Source organism: Mastigoproctus giganteus, chromosome 4 (assembly GCF_048544385.1).
Source record: "Mastigoproctus giganteus isolate SK-2022 chromosome 4, ASM4854438v1, whole genome shotgun sequence".
Lineage (NCBI taxonomy): Eukaryota > Metazoa > Arthropoda > Arachnida > Uropygi > Thelyphonidae > Mastigoproctus > Mastigoproctus giganteus.
Window position 1 is genome coordinate 124,147,329 of NC_143578.1, and position 26,242 is coordinate 124,173,570.

Consider the following 26,242-nt stretch of genomic DNA (forward strand, 5'->3'; position numbering starts at 1 on the left):
TCAGCAGAACAGGTCTGCAGTTTTTCTTTCTGGAGACATGTGAACAAGCAAGAGATCCATTGTGCTGAGACCTTAATCATATTCAAATCCTGTGAATTATGCTCTTATGATCTATAACTTATCCCAGTTTTAGCAACTAACTGTTTAATTGTTATATATATAGGTCACTGAAGATCAGCTATTAAGTTTTCTTCATGTATTCAGCAGCGCAAGATGTGGATGACCGCCCACTTCTTTCCTTATCATGGATCCTGTTTTCCATCTACACTTGAACCATCTCAATCAATGTTTTACCTCATACAATAGACAGATATCCCAATACATTGTAGACATATCATCATCGATATGTCTTTGGCTATTTTTTTCCCTGCAAAAACAGGAATTTGATAATGGACTGATATTCAACTTTATCAATGATGACACTATGTCACACATTTCAGCTCTGCAACAAAATAAACATAAGAGTAAGACCAATTAAACTTCTGTCATATATTACTAGAAAAACCAACAATACAATTGATAAAACAATGTTCATGGAAAAACTTTTTGATATCCCCTCATATATCCAATACTATTAGTTACTTCCATTTTTGGGTTTATTTCAAATTGGGTGCTTCACAGCATGCAAAATTTGAAACTACATATCTTGCTTCCCACAGTGTAGCAGCCATCTGAGAGACCACTGGGTTTCATTTAATAATCTTTACTCTGTGAAAACATAATAAATCTTTCAAAAATGATTAGATTAGTACAAGAATGTAGATATTTTGAACCAGTGGGAGAATAAAAAATGTGCAACTTTAAAGCATGATACCAGACAAAAACAGCATTTGTGTTTGTCTGGTATCATGCTACTCTTCAAGGAAAAAAGCCAACTTGTTGCAAAGATAACCTCAGAGGTCTTGCATGCAATTTCTATACAAAAACCATAAACAGTCACTTCAGAAACTATTCCAGTAAATGTTTGACTATATTTAGGAAGGTAGAAAAAATTTCAGATATTAATCATTGATTAACGGTTAACACGGGAATGTTATTTTCGAGAATCATTTCAAATTACCCAACATTTTTTCCAACTTGGACAAAATGTTGGGTAATCTGTAGGGTGGATCATAGATTTTCACCCTCTTACCCATGCACTAGCATTAAAAGCTTTTCAATGCATCTATAAATAAAAGGTCTGATCAGAAAGTTTTGGGTCTGACTTTGTACCTTGTCATCACAGTAACAAATTATCACAACTGTGTCTGTGTTAAACACATACACAGTTTGACTAAATTACATTTAACAATTAAGAAACCCTCCCAATTAGTTTTCCTGTTTGCTGGATAAAAATCTTGAGCTTCTGAAAGATAAAATTGAGCAACTGTTCAAAACATTAAACCTGATATACCTTCATCAATATTACTGATAAATATACAAAACAACAATCGGCCCAACACCGAACCCTCGGAGACTCCACTAATAACACCAGTCCACGAAGAGCAGTGTCCTTTGATTACCACTGTCTTCTCATGCTCAACCATCCTTTTATTCATTGTAGCAACTTGCTCTTATTGCTCCAATTTGTACAGTAGTCTTCCATGCACAACAGTATAAAAAGATTTCCTGAAATCCAAATATGACATAAAAATTATTTTTTTCATCCAATTCCTTTGTGATCATATCATAGTATCCAATCAGATTGGTCAGACAAGACTTCCCCTTAACAAAACGATTCTGTGTCTGAATTATTACTGCTGTCTTGTCTAGATGATCCTGAAATGTTCCTTTAACCACTGACTTCATTATTTTCCCCAGAATAGAAGTTAAACTAACAGGTCTGTAATACGTCATGTCACCCTTTGACCTCCCCCTTTGTGAATTGGGAACACATTTGCACATCTCCAATCCATGGGGACCTCCACTGGGTCTACGAGTTCACTTACTGTCTTTGCCATCTCCTTTAATATAACTGGATAGATCCCAAATACACCTGATGCCTTTCTTATGTTTAACTTCAATAATTTCTCCTCCACTTTGCTCTCAGTTATTACAAAATCATTTAGCTCCCTGTTAGTGTTTAATAAGCTTCTGTTCTCGACTTCCCCACAGAATTCTACAAGTGTGAATATAGATGAAAAATATTCATTCAGTTTTTCAGCGTATCTGAGCAGGTTTTGTTAACAGTTGAACCACTGATATGAAGTGACCAATCTGCTTCATCCCCTTCCTTCAACAGTTTACATAAGTAAACTCTTTGCTGTTTTTTTTTTTTTTGATTCATTTGCGAGAATTCTCGTAATCGGCCTTCGCTTGTCTAACCTCTGTGACTTTTTTTTTTTTTTTTTTTTTTTTCGCTTGTCGCTCTGTGACTTTATTACAGACTAGCTTATATCTACCATATTCTTCTGTGTCGCCCGGTAATTTATATAAATCACCATGAATTTTTCTTCTCCGCCCCCAAGTCTCAATAATTCATCTGACATCATTTTAAGCCTAAACCTTGACCACTACTACTTAGTTGGTATGAAAAGCCCAGTAGCTTCCTAGATTAATTCCTTGAATACTTCTCATTTAGAATTTGCTGTTGGTAACATCAGTTGTTCCCACTGTATAGAATTTAAAAACTGTCTGAGACCACTGTAGTCAACTTTATGAAAGCAAAAACCCTTTCCCTTTACCCCTAATAGTAGTTACATCTTTAAGTAAATCCCACATCAGTACACTGCGATCACTGCCACCTAGTGGTTCCTTTATCTGCAAATTCTTAATGCAAGAATAATCAGATCAAGAGTATTGCTCCCTCTGGTTGCCTGTTGCATATGCTGCTGTAGAAAGCAATCATCCAATAAATGCACAAAAGTAATAGTGACCAACCCACAAGTTCCAATCAATATCTGAGAATTTGAAATCGCCCATTATAAGACATTCGGATTTACTGGCCCACACTATTTCTCTGTATAGTTCATTGTACTCATCAGAGTCATTAGGTGTATAAGACACTGCTACTCTCAATTTTTGCTTTCTCAGTGCTCATGTCACACCAAACTGACTCAACATTGCACTGTCCACAAATGCCAACTAGATGTTCTGCCTTAGATTTTGTGTTTCTTTACTAACAGCATAACCCCTCCTCCTTTCCTATCCTATCTATCTTTTCTGTACACATCGTACTCCCCAAATTCCAATTCTGCATTCCTTATATCTGCGTGACACCACATCTCTGATATCCCGACAATATCTGCTTTTGATGTCTTGAACAGCACTTCAAATTCATCAAATTTATGCACTATACACTGAGCATTAGTGTACATGCAAATGCAAGTGTACATGCTCCTGTTCTTACTCTTTGTTATCCTAACACAGCCCATGTAATTGCTAATGATGACTCCCAGAAGTTCTTGAAATCCCTAGCAACTTTCCTTCCAGGCTGCTGCTCATTGCATTACAAGCAGTACAAGAATCATGACATTCCATTATTGTGGTTGTCCACTCAATACTTACTGCATTTAGATCCCAGAGTTTTTTTTTTTTTTTTTTTGTTTCCTACACTTAAAGCTATATTGGAAGGTTACAGATTTGTGGCAACTGAGGGAATTATCCAGAATACAGCAGAGGAACTATTACCAATACCAAAGGAAGCCTATCAAGGCATGCTTCCAGAAGTTACAAAAGCATTAAAATCAGGGTTTACAGTCAAGTAGACTACTTTCAGGCAGATACATCTCAGTAAGCCTCATCCTTCCCAATTATAGTTCAATCCCTGAACATTTTGATTATATCTCATATTTGTACAGAATTGCAGAGGGCATAAATCCAGTAACGTACCCTAGACCTACCCATACAATCTACAGTTGGTTATTTTGTTTAAGGAAACTGGATGGAATGTGAAAAAAAAATATATATATACATATATATGTAGATTGTAAAATTTTGATATACAAATATAAATCAATTATTTCAAATCTGTGATTGGGGAGGGATTTCTGTTTCTGTACATCATCCAACAAAACAGAGCTACCATAAAATACAAATGGACAGATAGGCAACCTTTTATGCACCCCTTGCATTGTCACATGTGTGTAATAATGCAAGGGATGGAATAGTAGAAACATGATTAATCAGTTCTGTCAAAATCAAGTGAACAGGACAAACAGGATTTATTCCACACTTCTGGTAAATTCACTTGATTTGTATAACATGCTAACAATGACATCAACAAACTACACTGAAAAAAAAAAAAAAAATGATTAGAAACAGAATATTTATAGACTAAGAAAACCATAGATCACATTCTGAGCCTGCAAATGGACCAAACAACTTTGAATATGTTTGAATGAGAATATTAACACCAATGTTAAATCTTGACTACTACGAGTATGCAGGATTTTGTATATACTTGCAGCAATTAGAATTTTAGTTCTGTTTGTACTAACTGTTTTTCCAAATGGCATGCGAGTTATCTTTACATGTGGTAAATCTTTCTTTTTTTATGGAAATTCTTCAATAATTACTATCACGATTTTATTATTCTGAATATTAGCTTAACTTTACTAACCACATTATGTTGTTTATAATATGTGTGTAAATTCATTTACAAATAAATATGTATTTTTTGGATATATATTTTATTTTTGCTTGTCACCTTTCTTTAAAAGTCATTGAAAATATTCTGCACTGAACACAGTCTTTATGCTGCATTTTTTTAAACAATTCTTCATTATATTTTAATTTTTAAACAATAATGCAATAGAAAAATAGATGTTAATATGGTAAAATCGGGTTATTTCTATATATTCAATCCAACAATAATTATGATGATAAAATGCAAGAAAAGATTATGGAATGTCAAAACTTTTCAGGTAAACACTAAATTAATAAATCAAAAAACTTGCATTTTAAAAATCTGGAATGCACTTAGCCTTCAACAATTCCAAGAAGGTTCTCTTTCTCAGAAACTTCTGGAGGCCAAATGCCAAAAATTACCTGAACTGAATATACTTAATGGCTGTAATCAAGCTTTCCTATAGTACTGTAAGAAATCTTGATCACAGCACTGTAATGGGAGAGTCCTGTTATAGAAAGGAATAATTGCAGCACAAAGATCCAGCTCTGCCACAGGAAGGACTATATGATGGTCGATCATAACTGAGTATGTGTATCCAGTTCAGTTCATTTTTGTTATTTAGCCACCAATGAAGATTCTGAGAAATGAAACTATTCTAGGTTAATAAAATATACTAAATTCAGTGTTACATTTCATCATTAAACAGTGCTAGTTCAACACCCATCTCCCATTAGAAAAATAAAATATTGCCTAGTTTTCAATGTTACAAATAAATATTAAACAATGTAAAAATATTGTTAAAACTCCATTTTTATGTATACACTAAATTTGGTTTTTATAATCACTCACCAATCCTGGAGGAAATATTGGAATTCCCCCTACTGGTGGACGATGAGACTGTGGTGGTGGTTCTGCACTCTGGCTTAAGTCACTAAGAGGTAATTCTTCTGACTAAAAAAAAAAAAAAACCATATGGACAGGGACAGTAAAAGCAAAAATGTATGTATCATGAAATAAATAAATATTCACTCTGTAAGGAATGGACTTTCAAAAAGAATGGGATTTGGATAATTTACCAGAAGAATTTCACCAAATGAAACTGTATGTGAATGATAACAGGAAATGAAACATGGCCGTGCTTATCTTTTATTATTCCTCTTTCTTACCCCCCCCCCCCACTGAATTAATGATAGGAGACTACAGTGGTCTCAGACAGTTTATAAATTCTATACAGAAGGACCAACTAATGTAGTGGTCAACAAAAAATTCTAAATGGAAAGATCCATGGAAATAATCACAGAAGCTATTAGGCTTCTCATACCAACTAAGAAATATAGTTCAAGGCTGTTATTATTGTTATTTGGTTTTTTTTTAAGGAGCATTAGCAACTAAGGCCATATTGCTCCGGGAATATGCGGTGGTCATTCCCTAACCTTTCCGCATCGTCCGTATTTGGTGGTGATGGGCTTGAACCCCGGTCTCATCAAGAAGCGTGTACTACGGCACTGCTGCTCCTTCCCACCTGGCTACAGCGACGCCCAGTTCAAGGATCTAAATGAATGTCAGATTAACCGTTGAGACATTTGGCAGAGAATAAAAATGCATTCCATGCATATAAATTATAAGCTGATAGAGAAGCTATAGTAGATAGACATTAGCATTAGTAGAGGCACATTACGCAAGAAAGCAAACTTGTACAGCATCAGCCCAATAAAAAAAAAACCTTCCCATTTCACTGATCCATTCGTTCCAAATGTTTGTCTAGTTTTGTCTTTAATTTATTTAAGCTATCAACTTCCATGACAGATGGAAGTCTATTCCAAAAATCAACTATCCACGGGCTAAAGGCAAACTTCCTCACATATATTCTACAACTGTCTTTCCTCAGTTTGAATTTATGACCCTCAGGTTTATAATGTGAGCAAGAGAAAGAATTCCATCAGCATTGAGCCTGCTCAACCCACTCAAGGCCTTATATACCTCAATCAGATCGCCTCACAGGTGTTTAGTCTCCAGAAGCTGCAATTTGCAGAACTTAAGCCTTTCTTCATGAGAGCACCGCTTTGTTCCCTACACTAGTCTTGTTGCCCTTCTCTGTGCTCTGTCTACATCCTTCCTAAAATGAGGCTTCCAGACCTGTACGCAGTGCTCAAGGCACAGCCTGAGCATTATGACCTTATACAAAGGGATAATCACCTCCTTATGTCTGCTTGCAAAATTCCTGTATATCATTGACAAGCCCCCAAGACCTACTCCGCCAGCCTGTCTGCACTCAGAAAACTGCATGTCTGACTGCACAATTACCCACAGGTTTCTTTTATTCTCCACTACCCTGAGTGTAACACCACCCAGTTGGCACATTTCTCTGGGGGTTACTGCTACCCATATACAATACTTTGCATTTGTCAATATTAAACTTCAATTGCCAGTTCTCAGCCCATCTACCCAACATTCTCCACATCCTGCTGCAGCAGCAGCATACTGTCATTACTGTTATTAACAACCCTGCCAACCTTTGTATCATCTGCAAACTTGGATATTAAACCTGATATAACTTCATCAATATCATTGATAAATATACAAAACAACACTGTATCCTCAGGGACACCACTAATAACATTAGTCCATGTAGATCAGTACCATTGACCACCACTCTGTCTTCTCCCACTCAACCATCCTTTTATCCCTTACAGTAACTTGCCCTTAATGCCACACTGCTCAAATTTGTACAGTAGTCTTCCATGTGCAACAGTATCAAAAGCTTTACTGAAATATATAATATATGATATCAAAATTATTTTTTGCATCCAGTTTCTTTGTGACCACATCATAGTATCCAATCAAATTGGTCAGACAAGGCTTTCCCTTGACAAACCAATGCTGTGTCTGTGTTATTACTGCTGCCTTGTCTAGATGATCCTGCAATGCTTCTTTAACCAGAGACTCCATTATTTTACCTGGAACAGAAGTCAAACTAACAGGTCTGTAATTACTCGTGTCAACGTGAAGAGGAAGAGACCAAACCCTCCAGCATATGACAGCACGACAAAATAAATGGCCCTCAGTCCCCAGCAGCTTTCACTCTCCCTCTTATGGCAGCAAGAGGATCAGAGTGGAAGCAGAGGGTGCTAAGAATCTCTGGGTACGACCAGGCTGCCATGCACGGAAACTGAACTTAGCCTGTTATAATGTACGATCACTCATCGGTGAAGACAGGATATTAGAGCTGGAAAAGGAATTAGAAAATGTGAATTGGAATATCATCGGTTTGGCTGAAACAAGAAGAAGAAATGAATCACTTATAAGTTTATCAAGTGGAAATCTGCTGTACACCAATGGAAACAGTGAAAGGAGTGAAGGTGGATTTGGGTTTCTGGTCCATAAATATTTTAAAAACAACATTTTGGAATTCAAAAGTACATCACCAAGGGTGTCAAGACTAATAACTCAAGATTTCTAAGAGGTACAAGCTAAAGATTATAATGATTTATGCACCAACATCGAGCCATGATGATGAAGAGGTTGAAGAAATGTACACCGAAATTGAGTCTTCTAGATGAGCAGAAAACCCACTACACTATTATTATGGGAACTTCAATGCTAAGGTTGGAAAAAGGCAAAACAGCGCAGAAAGGGGAACTATAGGAAATTTTGGAATTGGTGAAAGAAATAAAAAAAGGTGAAAGACTTGTGGAATTTGCAGAATCTCAAGGACTGTCAGTAATGAACACTTTTTTCAAGAAAAGGGTGAACAGAAAGTGGACATGGAAGAGTCCAAATGGATTAACAACTAATGAAATCGAATTCATCCTCACTAACAGAAGATATATTGTGAATGATGTTACCGTCCTGAATAAGGTAAATGTTGGAAGTGATCACAGAATGGTAAGATGTACACTTGATATAGATTTCCTTGAAAGGAAAAAACTGACTCAAGTAAATAATACAAAGGTCTTTGAGATAACAGAGGAGGAGAAAAAGCAGTATGTACTGGAACTTAAGAACAAGTTTGAGCTTCTGCAGACTGCTCACAACCAAGATATCGACGAGGAATATTACAACTTTCTGAAAGTGATAAAGCCCAAGAAACCTATACGGAAAAAGAAATCCAAAGAAGAAAAAATTAGTCAAGAAACACTTGTCATGATGAACCGAAGACGACAAATGAAGAGCAAGAAAAACACTGACAGGGAGAAAATTGAGTATACTGAGTTACGCAAAGCCATTAGAAAGAGACTCATAGAGGACATAAGATTTAACACAAGAAAAGTAGAACAAGCATTAAGGGAAAACAAAGGATTTAAATCAGCACCCATGAGCAGTATGTACTGGAAGTAATACAGAAAGATAAATGATACTGAAACTGAAGAATAGCGATGGTGTACTTATAAACAGCAGAGGACTACTATATAGATTTATACAAGGAGCGAGGGAATGATGCCAGCAGTGGGGAAGATGGATTGCAAAGTAGCAACACATACGACATACCCGATATTCTTCCTGATGAGGTAGAACATGCATTGAAGAAAATGAAGAATCAGAAAGCCTCGGGGGAAGATGAAGTTACTGTAGAGTTGTTAAAATTGGGAGGAAGAGACATAACACAAAAACTAGCAAGGCTCTTCACAAAGTGCATTAGAAAAGGTGTGACGCCCAAGCAGTGGAATAATGCAATCATAGTTTTGCTGCATAAGAAAGGAGATAAATCAGAAATTGGAAATTATAGACCAATTAGCTTGTTATCCCACATCTACAAGTTGTTCACAAGGGTCATTACTAACAGATTAGAAAGAATACTTGATGAGAATCAACCGAAAGAGCAAGCTGGCTTTAGGACAGGATTCTCAACTATGGATCACCTTCACGTAATATCACAGCTAATGGAGAAAGCAAATGAATATAAAACACTATTATGCCTGGCATTTATGGATTATGAAAAGGCATTTGACTCCATACAGCATAAGGCAATGTTTCGGGCACTGGAAAGACAAGGCATAGATACCCCATATATCATGATTTTGAAGAAAATATATATGAGAGTGCTACCTCCTTTATTAGACTAGACAAAGACAGCAGGAAATTTAAAATCGAGAAAGGAGTTCGACAAGGAGACACAATATCTTCAAAGCTGTTTACTGCTGCCCTTGAGGAAGCTTTCAGAAGATTAGACTGGTCGCAGAAAGGAGTCAATGTGAACGGAGAGTTCCTAAACCATTTACGATTTGCAGATGACATTGGGGTCATAAGCCACGATCCCAAAGAATTACAGGAAAATCTTTATCAGTTATGCACAGTTAGTAAGGATTTTGGACTAAAGATGAATATGGCTAAAACAAAAGTAATGATGAACAAGTATGCCACAGAAAGGGAAATAATGATTGAACGAGCAGTAATTGAAAAGGTGGAGTCATATACTCATATGGGACAAGTTATTAGCTGTAATAATGATAAATGGCTGGAAGTCAAGAGAAGAATAAATTTTGGATGGATAGCATTCAGGAAATATAGTCACATACTGAAGAGCAATATCCCAGTTTGTCTGAAACGTAAAATAATGAACCAATTTATACTCCCCACCATAACTTATGAAAGTGAAACTTGGGCACTCACCAAAAGAAAGGAAGAGAAACTGAGAACTACACAGCGAAGAATGGAACGAATTATATTGGGAATCAGACTGTTAGATAAGAAGAGAAACACATGGATTAGGCAGCAAACTCAAGTAAAGGACATTCTTATCAAAACTAAAGAACTAAAATGGTCTTGGGCAGGACACAAAGCTCGAAGACATGATGACATATGGACTAAGAAAATAACAGAACGTACCCAAGAGGAGCTAGAAGAAAACCTGGAAGACAAAGGCGGAGATGGATAATGAAATTCATGAGTTTTTGGGTAGTAAATGGATGGCCAGTGCTCAAAACAGAAGGAACTGGAAAGATGCTGGAGAGGCCTTCATCCTGCAGTGGATTGAAAATGGCTGATGATGATGATGATGATGAATTACTCGTGTCACCCTTTGATACCCCTTTGTAAACTGGAGATATATTTGCACATCTCAAGTCCGTGGGGACTTCACCAAAGTCCATGGATGCCATCATAATTATGGTTAAGGGTTTGCTTACTTCCTTTGCCACCTCCTTTAATATAACTAGATAGATCCCATCTACCCCAGGTGCCTGTCTTATGTTTAACTTGAACAATCTCCTCCACTTTGCTCTCAGTTACAAAATCATTTAGCTCTCTGTTAGAGTTTGATAAACATTTGGCCATCTCCTCTCCTCCTTGAATGACTCCTCATGTGTGAATGTAGATGCAAAATACTCATTTAGTTCGACAGCTAGCTTAGAATGATCATCTACAGTCAAACCATTGATATGAAGTGGGCCAATCTGATTCATCCCCTTCCTTTTAGAGTTTATACAAGTGAATAAGTCTTTTCTGTTTTTCTTTGCATCCTTTGCCAAAGGGTTTTCATAATCTGCCTTCACTTGCCCAGCCTCCTTTGTGACATGATTACAGACTAGCTTGTATCTACCATAGGCTTCTGTGTCATCTGACAATTTATGTGCATCCCATGTATTTTTATTCTCTGCCACAAGTCTCATTAGTTTAACTGACATCCATTTGGGCATAAACCTAGAGCAGTATTTCTTAGTTGGAACAAAAAGCCTAGTAACTTCCAAAATTAATTCCTTGAATGCTTCCCATTTAGAATTTCCTGTTGGTGACATCAGTTGGTCCCAATGTATAGAACCTAAAAAATCTGAGACCACTGTAGTTGCCTTTACGAAAGCAAAAACCGTTCTCTTTACTCCTGATGGTAGTTACATCTTTAAGTAAATCCTACATCAGTACACTGTGGTGATCACTGCCTCCTAGTGGTTCCTTTATCTGTAAATTCTCAATGCATGAATAATCACTGCTGATAATCAGATTATCAATGTTATTCCCTCTTGTTGCCTCTCTAACATGCTGCTGCAATAATAGAATAAATCCACAAAAGCTTTGCTAGTGTGCGAGTGAACAAACTACAAGTTCCAGTTTATATCTGGGAAGTTAAAATCCCCTACTATATCTCTGTGCATAATTTTTCATTGTACTCATCAGTCATTAGGCTTATAAATACACTACTACTCTTGTTTTCCCTTTCCCAGTGTTTATGTCACACCAAACTGACTCAACACTGCACTGTCCACCCATGTCAACTGGATGCACTGCATTAGATTTTGTTTTTTAACTAACAGCATAACTGATACTATGCTATGAAAACTGCCTAAAACAAAATTGAAATTAAAAAATAATTTGTTTTTTATTTGACTGTTCAAGGTAAATTTGTAATAAAATATGCAACAAACATGTAAAATAATATCTGTTCTAACATGTACAAAACATGAAATGTAAGTAAGGCTTCACATTGGGTGTTCACAGTAATGAACCAATTTAGTTTATTTTAAAACTGCTGAAACAGGCTATTTTTTTTTATATGGTACAGTATTAGTATTAAGAGGCAAAAGATGCAAGAAAGCTTACACAGTCAGTAAGAAAAAGAAAAAACTTCCTACATCACCTCTCTACCCCTTTAATAATTTATCTAGTTTTTTTTTTTTTTTTAATTTATTCAAGCTACCTACTTCCACAGTTTCTTATTGAACCAAACACCAGAAGTTTGGTCCAACCATCAAATACCAGCTGGTTGAAGGCAAATTTTCACACATCTATCCTGCAGCCATCCTTCCTCAATTTAAATTTATGCTCCTTCACATGTTTTCCAAGCAAGAGAAGGATACCACCAGAATTTAGCTTACTCAATCCATTCAAAGCCTTGAATACTGCATCAGATCTTCAGACATTGCAATTTACAGAACCGAAGCCTTTTTCCTAAGTGCACCCTTTTGTCTCCTTCACTAACCCCCGTTGCAATTCTCTGAATCTGTTCCCCAACATGTCCACATGCTTACTAAAATGAGGCCTATAAATCTGTATGCAATACTCAAGATTTGGCCTTATACAAAGAGAGAATCATCTCTTCATCCCTGCTGGAAAAATTCCTGTTCATCATTGACAAAACTGCCTGGGCTGTCCTAGAAGCCCATCTGCACTGCTTAGAGAACTTCATGCCTGACTGCACAATTACCCCAGGTCCTTTTCACTGTCCATTACTGGTGAGCCAGAATAATATGATGGCATTTTATTCTGGAATTACTGCTACCCATATATTAAGTACATTAAATTTGTCAATATTAAACTCAAATGCCACTTCTCAGCCCACCAATACAATTTTCCTTGGTAATTTGGTAGTCATATGCAAAATGATTCCTATCATTAACTACCCTGCCAACTTTTATATCATTCACAAACTTATGCAAGCTCGATAAACTTTCATTACTACTGTTATTTGTAAAATAAGAGGAGTTTACCTCAATATAGTACGTAGAACACTTCCGTATGATGCTCTCCAGAAATTAAAACAAAAAAATCGAAAACTTACATTAGAGTAAAAAATAAATAATTAAAAACCAATTTAACACAATTCAAATCAATTTAACTAATGATTTTCCTTCCTTAGGAATGAAAATCATTTTGAATATTTTCGTTAGATTCTTTTTAATTGTGTTAAATTGGTTTTTAATTATTTATTTTTTACTCTAATGTAAGTTTTCGATTTTTTTGTTGTAATTTCTGGAGAGTATCATACGGAAGTGTTCTACGTACTATATTGAGGTAAACTCCTCTCATTATTTTACAAATATTAATATCAATGTAGAACATATTGAGTATTACAGCTCTGATTCATAGTAATCAATACTGTTAATAAATACTGAAAACAGTAAGGGTGGCCCACCACTGAACTCTACTAATAAGACAGTCCAAAAAGAGCAGTGTCCAATGATAACTACTCACTGTCTTCTCTCACCAACCATCTCTTTATCCATAGCCATAACATGTGCTATACTGCTCTAATTTGTGCAGCTATCTTTTATTTGGAATGGTGTCAAGCTTTTCCGAAATCTAATTCCATGACATAAAAATTATTTTTTTCATCCAAAATTAATTTATTGTATTCATTTTGTGGTTAAAGTGTTTCCTAAATTTAACACATTCATTTTATTTTCACCACACAGAGCTGTATCAATCTCAATTAATTTTTTGTTATATAATATCGGTGTAGATACACCACAGTTTACCCATAAATTAAACTACTTACGTAGTGTGAAAGGCATCATTTTTAATTGTATTTCGTATTGTGGCTACCTTCACAACAAGATATCAGGTATTGCACTACTTCAAATAAGTAATGCTTCTCTCTTAGAGAAGACAACTGTTATTTATTCTCAGTGGATACCACCACCCATATGGCACCATTTCAAAGCTGTTGGCCTATCATCGGTGGGTGGACAGGTACCCAGATAATTCAAACATCCCATCACAGTTGTGAAGTGTTTCCACAATATGAGAGATGCCAAATGGTGTACAGAATGATACAATATTTGAAGATTAAATGCACAAGGCATAATATGATATGGGTAAAATTAATTATATAATATCGTTGTAGATACAACATAGATTACCCATAAATTAAACTACTTACGTAATGTGAAAGGCATCGTTTTTAATTGCCCCTCATATTGTGGCTACCTTCACAACAAGATACCAGGTACTGCACTACTTCGAAAAAATAACTCTTCTCTCATAGAGAAGACTAATATTATTTATTCTCAGTGGATACCACCACCGAAGACGGCACTGTTTTAATGATGGCATGTTTGCATTATCTGGGTAGCTGCCCACACACTGATGATAGGAAAACAGCTTTGAAATGGTGCCGTCTGGGTGGTGGTATCCACTAAGAATAAATAACATTAGTCTTCTCTATAAGTAACACTTATTTCATAGAGAAGACTAATGTTATTAGTCTTCTCTATGAGAGAAGTGTTACTTATTCGAAGTAGTGCAATACCTGGTATCTAGTTGTGAAGGTAGCCACAAATATGATATACAATTAAAAATGATGCCTTTCACAGTACATAAGTAGTTTCATTTATGGGTAAACTATGGTGTATCTACATTAATATTATATAGTTAATTTAAACCCATATCTTATTATGCCTTGTGCATTTAATATTCAAATATATACATCTCAATTAAGTATTCTCTAAGGTCTAATTTTCAAACTATGTAGCCCACATATCCATATGCACTTTTACAGATCTCACCAGGCACATTACCTCATTAGACTCTTATGAAGATTGCTATTTTTTTGGGGGAGGGGGGGTGCTCTCCCTACTTGAATATCATTCAAAGTAAGGTCTTACAACTGCCTCAAACAATGGGATTATTGACCTCCCTATCACTTCAAATAAACATACGATAAATTATTAATAGAACACAACATGGGTCTTCCTTGCCACTTGCTTACATTGCTCGGAGAAAATTTGTATGTCTGACTTTTTGTTGTTTAGGGATTTTTTGGGTGTAAATGATACTGGTAGAATTTTTTTCAGCCTGGTCTGTAATTGATAACGGGGAGAGACTGATTCTACAGGGATGGAATACACTTAAATAGAAAGGGTGCAAGAATATTTGCTGATGCTATCGAGACAGTGTTAGGTGGGTCAGAAAACTGCTAGCTTACGGGGATACATGGACAAATAGATTAACAGTAGCCACTGGCAGAGGTGAAAGTGATTCTTGCACTGCTTCTATTGGAATGAGCAGCAGCCTAGAAAAGAAGATGCAGGGTATTTCAGAGACTGCTGGGAGTCATTGCGGTACAAGTAAACACATGGGTTGTGTTAGGGTAGCTAAGAATAGGAACAGGTGGATATATACTTGTGTATACCAATGCTAGGAGTTTGATAAATAAATTTGATGAATTTGAGGTATTACTCAAAACATCAAAGGCAGATATTGTTGGGATATCAGAGATGTGGTGTCACACAGATATAAGGAATGCAGAACTGGAATTTGGGGAGTACAATGCGTACAGAAAGGAGAGACAGGATAGGAAGGGAGGAGGGGTTAGGCTATTAGTTAAGAAACACATAAAATCCAAGGAAGTGAAGCCAGTCGCCTTTGCTGGACAGTGCAGTGTCGAGTCAGTTTGGTGTGACATAAGCATTGAGAGTAGGAGTGTGCTATAGGCCTAATGACTCTGATGAGTATAATAAGAAACTGTACAGGGAAATAGAGTGGGCCAGTAAATGAGAGAGTCTTATAATGGGGGATTTTAATTTCCCAGATATTGACTGGAATTTGTGGGTTGGTCACTCACACATTAGCAAGGCATTTGTGGATTTATTGGATGATTGTTTTCTACATCAGCATGTTTGGGAGGCAACTAGAGGAAGTAATACTCTTGATCTGATTATCAGTAGTGATTCTTCGTGCATGAAGCATCTGCAGATAAAGGAACCACCAGGTGGCAGTGATCACAGTGTGCTGAAGTGGGATTTACTCAAAGAGGTAACTACCATCACAGGTAAAGGGAAAGGTTTTTGCTTTCGTAAAGGCGATTACGATGGTCTGGGACAGTATTTAAATTCTATACAGTGGGACCAACTGATGATGTTAACAACAGTAAACTCAAAATGGGAAGCATTCAAAGAATTTATCTTGGAAGCTACTAGGCTTTACATACCAACAAAGAAATATTGTTCAAGGTTTAGGCCTAAATCGATATCAGATGAACTAATGAGACATATGGCAGAGAAGAAAAATGCATGGGTGACATGGAAGCCTATGATAAATATAAGCTGGTCTGTAACCAAGTCACAAAGGAGATTAGCCAAGTAAAGGCAGATTATGAGAAATACTTGGCAAAGAAAAACAGAAAAGAGTTCTTTACTATGTAAACTCTAGAAGGAAAGGGTGAATCAGGTTGGTCCACTGGATATTGATGGTTCAACTGTTGATGATCCTGCTCAGGTAGCTAACAAACTAAATGAGTATTTTGCACCTACATTCACACATGAGGAGTTATTCAGGAAGGGGAATGCCAGAGGTGAAGTAAACTCTGGCAGTCAACTAGATGATTTTGTAATAACTGAGAGGAAAGTGGAGGAGAAATTGTTGAGGATAAACATAAAAAAGGCACCCGGGGTGGATGGGATCTATTCAGTTATATTAAAGGAGGCAGCAAAGGAAGCAAGCAAACTCTTAGCCATAATTATGAGAGCTTCTTTGGACTCAGGGAAGGTACCCGTAAACTGCAGATGTGCAAATATGACCCCAATTCACAAAGGAGGGTCAAAGGCTGACACAAGTAATTATAGACCTGTGAGTTTAACTTCTGTTCCAGGAAAATTAATGGAGGCACTACAGGATCATCTAGACAAGACTTCAGTTATTGCTCGGACACAGCACGGTTTTGTTAAGGGAAAATCTTGCCTGACCAATTTGATTGGATACTATAATACAGTCACAAAAGAACTGGAAGCAGGGAATAAGTTTGATATTATATATTTGGATCTTAGAAAGGCTTTTGAAGACTGCTGCACAAATTGGAGCAGTGTGGCATTAAAAGCAAATTGCTGCTATGGATAAAGGGATGGTTGAGGGGGAGAAGACAGAGAGTGGTAATCAATGGACACTGCTCATCGTGGACTAATGTTATTGGTGGAGTCCCTCAGTGTTTTCTGTATTTATAAATGATATTGATGATGGTATATCAGTCTTAATGTCCAAGTTTGCAGACGATACGAAGGTTGGCAGCATTGTTAATGACACTAATGGCACTATGCTGCTGCAACAGGATCTGGAAAGGTTGAGATGGGCTGAGAGGTAGCAAATGAAGTTTAACATTGACAAATGTAAAGTATTACATATGGGAAACGGTAACCCCAGAGTAAAGTATCAACTCTGTAGTACCACACTGACAGTGGTAGAAAATGAAAAGGACCTGGGGGTAATTGTGCAGGCGTCTTGTCAATGATATACAGGAATTTTTCTAGCAGGGATAAAGAGGTGATTATTCCTTTGTATAATGCAATGGTCAGGCCACACCTTGAGTACTGTATACAGTTCTGGAGGCCTCAATTCAAGAAGGATGTAGAGCTGCTGGAACGAGTACAGAGAAGGGCAACAAGATTAGTGAATGGAACAAAGGGTTGCTCTTACGAAGAAAGGCTTAAGTTTTGCAAATTACACTGTCTGGAGACTGGGCACCGGCGATGTGATCTGATATAGGTGTATAAAGCCATGAATGGTTTGAGCATGCTCAGTGCTGATGAGATTCTTCCTTTTGCTCAGAATAATCACCTGAGAGGGCATAAATTTAAATTGAGGAAAGACAGAGGTAGGATAGATTTGCGGAAATTTGCCTTTAGCCAGCGGGTAGTTGGGTAGTGGAACAGACTTCCATCCTTTGTTGTGGAAGTTGATAGCCTAAATAAATTGAAGGCTCAGCTGGACAGGTATTTCGAACGAACGGAGGGGTGAAATGGGAGTGGGTTTTTTTTTTTTTTTTGGCTGATGCTGCATAAGCTTGCTTTCTTGCATTATATGCTAATTCTAATCAGAAGGAAAGTATATGTCAGGTATGTATGCCCACTATTTAGCCTGACAAAGATGACTTCGTGTGATTTCCATTGTTTGGGTTCTTTTATTTTATATAATTTGCTATCTCTTAGTTTTTTTCCAGGTTTTAATCCATTCATTTTCACAGGCTCTTCTAATAACAGGAATGAAATCATTGTAGAGTACTTGGTGATTTGCTTAAAAAAAAAAAAAAAGCATCTTAAGCAGTTTTTTGAAACTTAGCTTGCACGTTGAACGAAATTCCAGAATGTTCCAGAATCCAGAAGAATCAAACTACTTGTTTTTTTTTTTATCCCTAATATGAGATAAATATAAATATATATATTTATATTAGTAATAAAAAATTAATAATTATAACGACTGTAACTAATATTTATGGGTCAATGCAGTTGCAGAGCAATCATGCATTACAACCATAATATGTATAAAATATTGAGGATAATAATAGAAAATAATAGAAAAGGTAAATCAATCAAATAATACCATTCAGGGATTTAGGAACGCTAAGGATTAAAAAAAAAAAAAAAAAAAATCATCACTTTTAACCGACAATCCAGATGACTTCAACTGGGGCCAACCACCCAGACTGAAGGCAAAAAAAAAGACAAGAAGTTCTGTTTCTGTAATGAACAATATATGCTAGTAATTTAAATCTAAACCAAATATAAACCAAATATAGTAATTAAAAATGGTTAGGAAATTTTAGAATCAGAAGTAAGAAAATATAAGTAAATTATAAATGTAAGCATATATTAATCAACGTTGACCCGACAGAGAACGTAATTTAATGATTACAATAAGATTAGATATATAATACATACTACATATTTACCGTATCCAGGACATAATATTGTAACGATAATAGTCGTCAAGATATGTGGTGCTCCCTATGTGATGGATTATAGTAAAAATAAATAAAAATAAATAATTGATTAATTAACCGATCAAATTTAAGTTAACGTAAAGAGAAACATGCAGATAGTAAGAAGAAGAAAAACTAAAGGAGTAGGAATAATAGAACCTGAACACCATAAAGGCAAAAAATAGTGGTATAGATAAGAAATAGTTTCTCCTACGTCCTCGGATTGCCCTAATAATTTCGGAGAAATAAAAATAAAGAGTGTAGGACAGCTTAAAGACAATACAAGATATAAGTTGAGGCTCGGGTATGCCCGGGATCGCAAACCCATTCCTATAGTAGGACAATGAGCTGAATTTGCATGTTACCTCAGCGTGAACTTAAGTAAACTTAAATGAATTTAACTATGTAAAAAAAAAAAAAAAGATACCTGTAATTTGCAAGCCGGTGGGTGCACGTTTCTCTTTGCGTTAACTTACATTTGATTGGTTAATTAATTAATTATTTATTTTTACCATATCCATCACATAGGGGGCACCACATATTATCTTGACGACTATTATCGTTACAATATTATGTCCTGGATACGGTAAATATGTAGTATGTATTATATCTTATTGTAATCATTAAATAACGTTCTCTGTCGGGTCAACGATGATTAATATATGCTTACATTTATAATTTATTTATAATTTACTTATATTTTCTTACTTCTGATTCTAAAATTTCCTAACCATTTTTAATTACTATATTTGGTTTATATTTGGATTAGATTTAAATTACTTAGCATATATTGATCATTACAGAAACAGAGAACTTCTTTTCTTTTTTTTTGCCTTCAGTCTGGGTGGTTGGCCCCAGTTAAAGTCATCTGGATTGTCAGTTAAAAGTGATATATATATATATTTTTTTTTTTAATCCTTAGCATTCCTAAATCCCTGAATGGTATTATTTGATTGATTTACCTTTTCTATTATTTTCTATTATTATCCTCAATATTTTATATATATATATATATATATATATATATATATATATATATATATATATATATATATATATATATTTTTTTTTTTTTTTTTTTCTCTAAGTGTGGTTGGGAAGAATGATTCTTTTGCTGAAATATATATATATAGCACTTACAGTCTCTGAATATTATGCTTTTTTCAAGGTGTATCACAACATGTTTCAATGCTAGTAATATGGAAAATGGTACAGCAGTATATATACTGCATTCTACCGGAAGGCATTGAGAAATTGTATCATTTGTAGGACTACTGCAAGCTGTTTTAGAGGCATTCAATATATAGATTCATGTAGTTGGAGTACTGCATTAAATATGCACAATGCAACTGTCTGATATGCTGTTCTGAGATCTTTTTCCAGCACAAGAGATCCATGACACACACACATGTAAGACAATTTCCCATGGTGGATGGGATGTGGTATTATCTCAGAAGATTCTGTCCATGTTTATTTTCCATTCTGAATGGTAATACTTTTAGTCGGACACCAGCAGGTTTTCAACTCTTTGGTTTGTTTCCATATCAGATTTCACAACTTGGATTATGCAGATATTGCCAAGGCTTTAAATTTTTGCAGCATAAATCAGAACGTCTGTAACGATTAAGGGACGTTCACATATTTCAGTATATAAATTCTGTAGTGGCAACATTCAAAACACTCTTGAGACAATGTACAAATCACTGTGCTGGATAGTATCTAGCCATTTTAATACACTTTTTCTATCAGAGTTATAGATGGGAGCTCCATAGTCCTAGTCAGGTTACCCACATAAATGTTTCAACAGTTTAGAAATGTCTTATGTGATCAGGTTAATTTTGATTATAAGAACAGTGCACCGAGTACTGAGCCTATAAAATGATGGTTCTTTTGTACAAGAAGTTGTGGATGTTTGAAGATAAAGCACTCAAACCGACATTGGAATAATTATGTTTATTTCTAAACTGGAAATATGAACATAATGGAGTGAAACGTTTCATGGTATTTTCTAACCGCTGAGTGCTTATCATCAAACAGTACCGATCCACCAAGCCACTCAAGGAGTATCTAAGCTATGAATAAATTTCAGAAAATGTAGAGCAGAATTGAAGCAAATTGTTGAGCAGATATCATCTTTTAATGGCATAAAAGGTGATATTGTTGTACACATTGGCACTAATGACATTAAGAGTAGGAGATCTGTGGACTTACTTAACAAGTACAGGTCAATGTGGGGGGGGTGACGAGTTAGGGTTAAATTTAAAAGTGTCTACAATTCTGCCCAGACATGATAGGAGGGAGTACATGATGAGTCTTGTCAATAAGTTCAGCCCTGGACAAGGCTCATGGGCTTGTTCACAGAAGAGACAGCTTCTCAGGAATGGGATACACTTAAATAGAAAGTGTGAAAGAATACTTGCTGATACTATCAAGGCAGTATTAGGTGGGTCAGAAAACTGCCAGCTTGGGGAGGGATACACAGACTAATTGAATAACAAAAGTTGCAGGAAGAGGTGGAAGTGATTCTTGCACTGCTTCTATTGGAATGAGGAGCAACCTGGAATGCAAGGTATCAAGGATTTTAAGAACTGCTGGGAGTCGTAATGGAACAAATTAATACATGGGCTGTGTGTGTAACTAAGAGTAATAACAGGTGCATGTATAAGTATACATGCACCTGTTGCATGAAGACCAATGCTAGGAGTATAGTGAATTTGAAGTGCTCGTCAAGAAATCAAAAGTGGATATTGTTGGGATATCAGAGATGGGTGTCACACACAGATATAAGGAATGCAGAAATTGAATTTGGGGATTATGTGTACAGAAAGGACAGACAGGAAGGAGGGATTATGCTGTTACTTCAGAAACACAAAATCTAAGGCAGTGCATCCAGTTGACATGGGTGGCCAGTGCAATGTTGAATGAATTTGCTGTGACTTAGCACTGGAAAATGCAAAAATGAGAGTATGGGTGTGTTATAGCCCTCATAGAAATATAGTGGGCCAGTAAATCAGAATGTCTTATAATGGAGGATTTTAACTTTCCAGATATTGACTGGAACTTGTGGACTGGTCACTCACATACTAGCAAACTTTTGTGGATTTATTGGATGACTGTTTTTCACAGCAGCATGTTCAAGAGGCAACCAGAGGAAGTAATGCTCTTGATCTAATTATCAGCAGAGAATATTCATGCATTAAGAATCGGCAGATAAAGGGATCACTAGGTAGTAGTAATCACAGTGTACTGATGTGAGATTTACTTAAAGATGTAACTATCATCAGGGGTAAAAGGAAGGGTTTTTGCTTCATAAAGGTGACTAAAGTGGTCTCAAACAGTTTTTAAAATTCTATACAGTGAGACCAACTGATGATGTTACCAAAAGCAAATTATAAATGGAAAACACTCAAGGAATTAATCTTGGAAGCTACTAGGCTTTTTATAGTAACTAAGCAATACGGTTCATGGTTTAGGCCTAAATGGATGTGAGATGAATTAATGAAATGCATGGTAGAGAAGAAAAATACATGGGATGCATATAATTTTCAGGAAACACATACAGGTCTATTGTATATATAAGCTAGTCTGTAATCTAGTCAAAAATGGAGGTTAGGCAAGCGAAGGAAGTTTACAAGATATCTTTGGCAAAGAATACAAAGGAAAACAGCAAAGACTTCTTCATTTAGGTAAACTCTAGAAGGAAGGGGGATGAATCAGATTGGTCCAGTTCATATTGCTGGTTTGACTGTTGATGATTCTGCTCAGGTGGCTGACAAACTGAATGAGTATTTTGAATATATATTCACACATAGGGAATTCTGTAGAGACGTGGAGGAGAAATTGTTGACTTAAACATAAGAAAAGCACCTGGGGTGGATGGGATCTATCCAGTTATATTAAGAGAGGCAGCAAAGGAAGTAAGCAAACTCTTAGCCATAATTCTGAGAGAATCCTTGGACTCTTGTGAGGTCCCCATGGACTGGAGATATGCAAACGTATCCCCAATTCACAAATGGGGAACAAAGGGGGACACAAGTAATTATAGCGATGTAGGATTATCTTGACAAGACTGCAGTTATATTTTAGACACAGCATGGGTTTGTTCAGTGGAAATCTTGTCTGACCAATTTGGTTTGTCAGACAAGGTTTCCACTCACAAAGAAAATGGATGTAAAAATAATTTTCTATACTGGGAGATTAAATCATTGAGATCATAGATAATGCTGCATAAATCTGTGAAGTTCCATATTTTTGTTAGTGGAAGATGAATCTGTCTGGTTTTTTTTTTTTTTTTTTTTTCCGGGCTGTTTGCTTATAAGTACCAATTATTTTTGCCTTTTCTTTCTTTGGAAAAAAACGGGCGTCCAGAATCCTGACCATCTCCTTCTATGTGTGAAGCAAAAGAGCATCCTGCCTCATTGGGGGTTATTTTTTGATCTGTTACACATGGTGTTAAGAATGCCAGATGGTTCAAAAGCACTGATCTTGCCCATTCTGCAATTGATTTATCAGGTGACACTGACACCTCTGTCTTGCTATGGTCTGGTAATTCCGTGTGATGGATGTATATATACACCCTGGCATAACTAATTTTGCTTATTTCCTTGCTCCTTGATAGACTACTTTATTCTCAATCTTATATGTTTTAATTTTTCCTAACCTAGTTTCCAAATATTTTTGAGAATGTGGGAAGCTTGCTCTTGCAATTAGGATATTATGGAGATGTGGCAGTACATTCAGTTTGTGGATGATTTTTAGATCTGCAATTTGCACAAGTAGGAACACCATGGAAAACTGCCTGGGAGAGCCCAAACCTCTGACATTTGTAACATTATGAAGGTTTAGGGATATATGGTCAGATACAGCAATTTAAGTATCCTGCTTTCAAGGTCAGCAAATTCAGTGAATTAAAAGTCAAAATAATGTTGCGTAATGTTACCATCTTTTTGGATCATAATGCATTTTGCTTCTGATCTTACAACTCTTGGACTATTTCCTCTTCTGAACAGTTTAATAGGCCCCATTCACTTGTAACTTCCTTGCTAAACTTGGAGCAGTTTAGCAGGGCATGGGGAAAAATTTGAACTGGGATTCCACTTATTGATATAAGCTTTAATAAGTATTTTGAATGTCTGGGTTAAGTCGTTTCTATCAGTAGATCATCAGATAGGACCATTTTTGACCCTTTTGATGATCAAGCTGCATTCTCTAGTCATTTCAGTATAACAAATGGGGAAAGTTTTTCCACTGGCTGTTTTGACAAAGTTGTATTATTGGGAATGCTGGTGACTCATGTTTGTTCAGGTCAGTTTTAAGTCTCTTTGTTAAAGAGAAGTCATGAGAGCATTTTGGCTCTAGTGGTGGATATTCACTAGTAGCCATATTTGCTCCTTTAGCCCTGGAGTTGGCTTTACTGCCCAGGATTCCGACCCCACCACATGGAGGCAGGAGCGATGCCAACCAATGACCAAGCAGCTGGAAAAGGTTAGTTGGGTTAGTTTTAATAAAGCGAGGAAAAAGAACAAAGATAACTTCCCCTTCTTCTGGTCTCTAATGTACTGCTTGTAGAAATAGAAGCTGCTGATTATAACAAAAATGGAAGAACTGGATATTGATCAAAAATTAATATCTATTTTTTCAATAAAAAGCATTTTACAGATTGCTTGAATTTTCTTGATCACTGGATCAATACATGTTCCGACTAATACAACTCTTCCTGTCAATTTGTTCTGAAACTGGACTGCCATGGTTGTGGTTTTTGTTTAATCTGGAAAAGTCTGTTGTTGATTTGTGTCTGCCAAATATTGTGCCCACTTATTTTTACAAGTTTTATTTTTTATTATTATTATTATTTTATGATCTGCACTTATGCCTTGAATAATTCTGCTATATTTGAGGAGGCTGGATGTTTGGCAGCTTTGTCTGCCAGTTCATTCCCTGGGATATCTGAATGTCCAGGGATCCAGCATAACTTGAGTGACTAGTTCTTGGTTTTGCAGTCCTGTAAGTGGGACTGAATTTGTGTCAGTATTGAATGTCTGATGGAATGGCTGCTTTTGAGGGCAGATATTGCTGAAACTATAATGGTCTTCTCCAGTGAGAAACTGAAACCATTAGCCATAGTCCAGGAGTTAAGACCATCAATGTCTTGTAGTTTCTCTCAATTACCCTCATGTTGTAGGATTGAATTAATATGCTGAAGTCATCGACATAGTGTTTATGGTTGGAGGAAGTTGTTCAGTAATGGAGTTTATTTTAATGGCAAAAAGTGTAACACTTAAGACAAATCCTTGTGGTACTCCCTCCTCTGGGGAAAAAAGGCCAAGAAAGGATGAATCCTACTCAAAATTGGAAAATATGATGGGATAAGAAGTTTTTAATAAAAATAGGAAGGTGACCTCTTAGACCAAGATTATAAAGATCTTTTAAAATACAAAATATCCAAGTTGTGTTGAACCAAGATGGACACCAGATGGACACTCTCTCTTTAGGAAAGCATCTTGAACAGATGTTTCCAGTCTAATTAAGTGGTCCAAAGTGGACCTATTTCTTTGGAAGCTACACCAAAACTGGGAGAGAAGGTAATTTGATTCTTAGTACCATAAAAAAATGAGAATTAACCATTCTCTCCAATATTTTGCAAAATCAGCTAGTCAGAGCAATAGGATGATAGTTTTTTGGAGATTTTGAATCCTTTCCTGGCTTAGCAAAGGCAAGAATGTTGCCTTGTGCCAGGTGTCCAGAAACTACTCTTCAAAGAAGATTCTGTTGTATAGGAAGAGCAGGAGGTCCATGGATGTTGGTGAAAGGTGTTTAATCATTTCCTAATGGATGTCTGCTCCAACATCACTAGCCTTTGTAAGGGTGATAACTCTTTTGAGCTGGTGGATAGCAAATTGCCCATTATATGGGTCAACGCCCTTGGAAGTAAAATTCAAGGCCTTTTTTCCTGCTTTATGTTTAAGGACAAGGAACTCTGCAGATGAAGATAATACTGCACTGTTGAGATGTTAGAAAATGTCATCCCAAGAGCACTTGCTGTTGAGTCTGCAATAGTACATCCATTATATTCCAAGACTGATGAGGTGTGCTGTGTATTTTCCCTTCATTTTCCAAGACCATCTGCTGTGAAACAGATCTATGATTCCTTTTGAATTTCAGGGCGAACGTATCCTTGATATCCTTGGATATCCCTCCCCCAAGCTTCATTTTCAGCCTTTTTTTGCTGCTGCTGTGCAATCTGCATTCCATAATAGTTTTAGGAAAAGGTGGAACCAGGTGGATGTTTTTGG

The 26,242-nt window shown here is 36.2% G+C and overlaps 1 protein-coding gene across 5 annotated transcripts in view; it reads right to left on the bottom strand.

Annotated features, from left to right (window-relative positions):
• Nucleotides 1–26,242, bottom strand: part of LOC150087042 (catenin delta-2-like) — an 863,363-nt gene that overhangs the window by 74,882 nt on the left and 762,239 nt on the right. For all 5 annotated transcript variants that reach the window (XM_090372913.1, XM_090372911.1, XM_090372910.1 and 2 more), the window contains one exon: nucleotides 5,399–5,500. In XM_090372913.1, coding sequence (XP_090229039.1) covers nucleotides 5,399–5,500 — 102 coding nt within the window. The remainder of the gene's footprint in view (nucleotides 1–5,398; nucleotides 5,501–26,242) is intronic.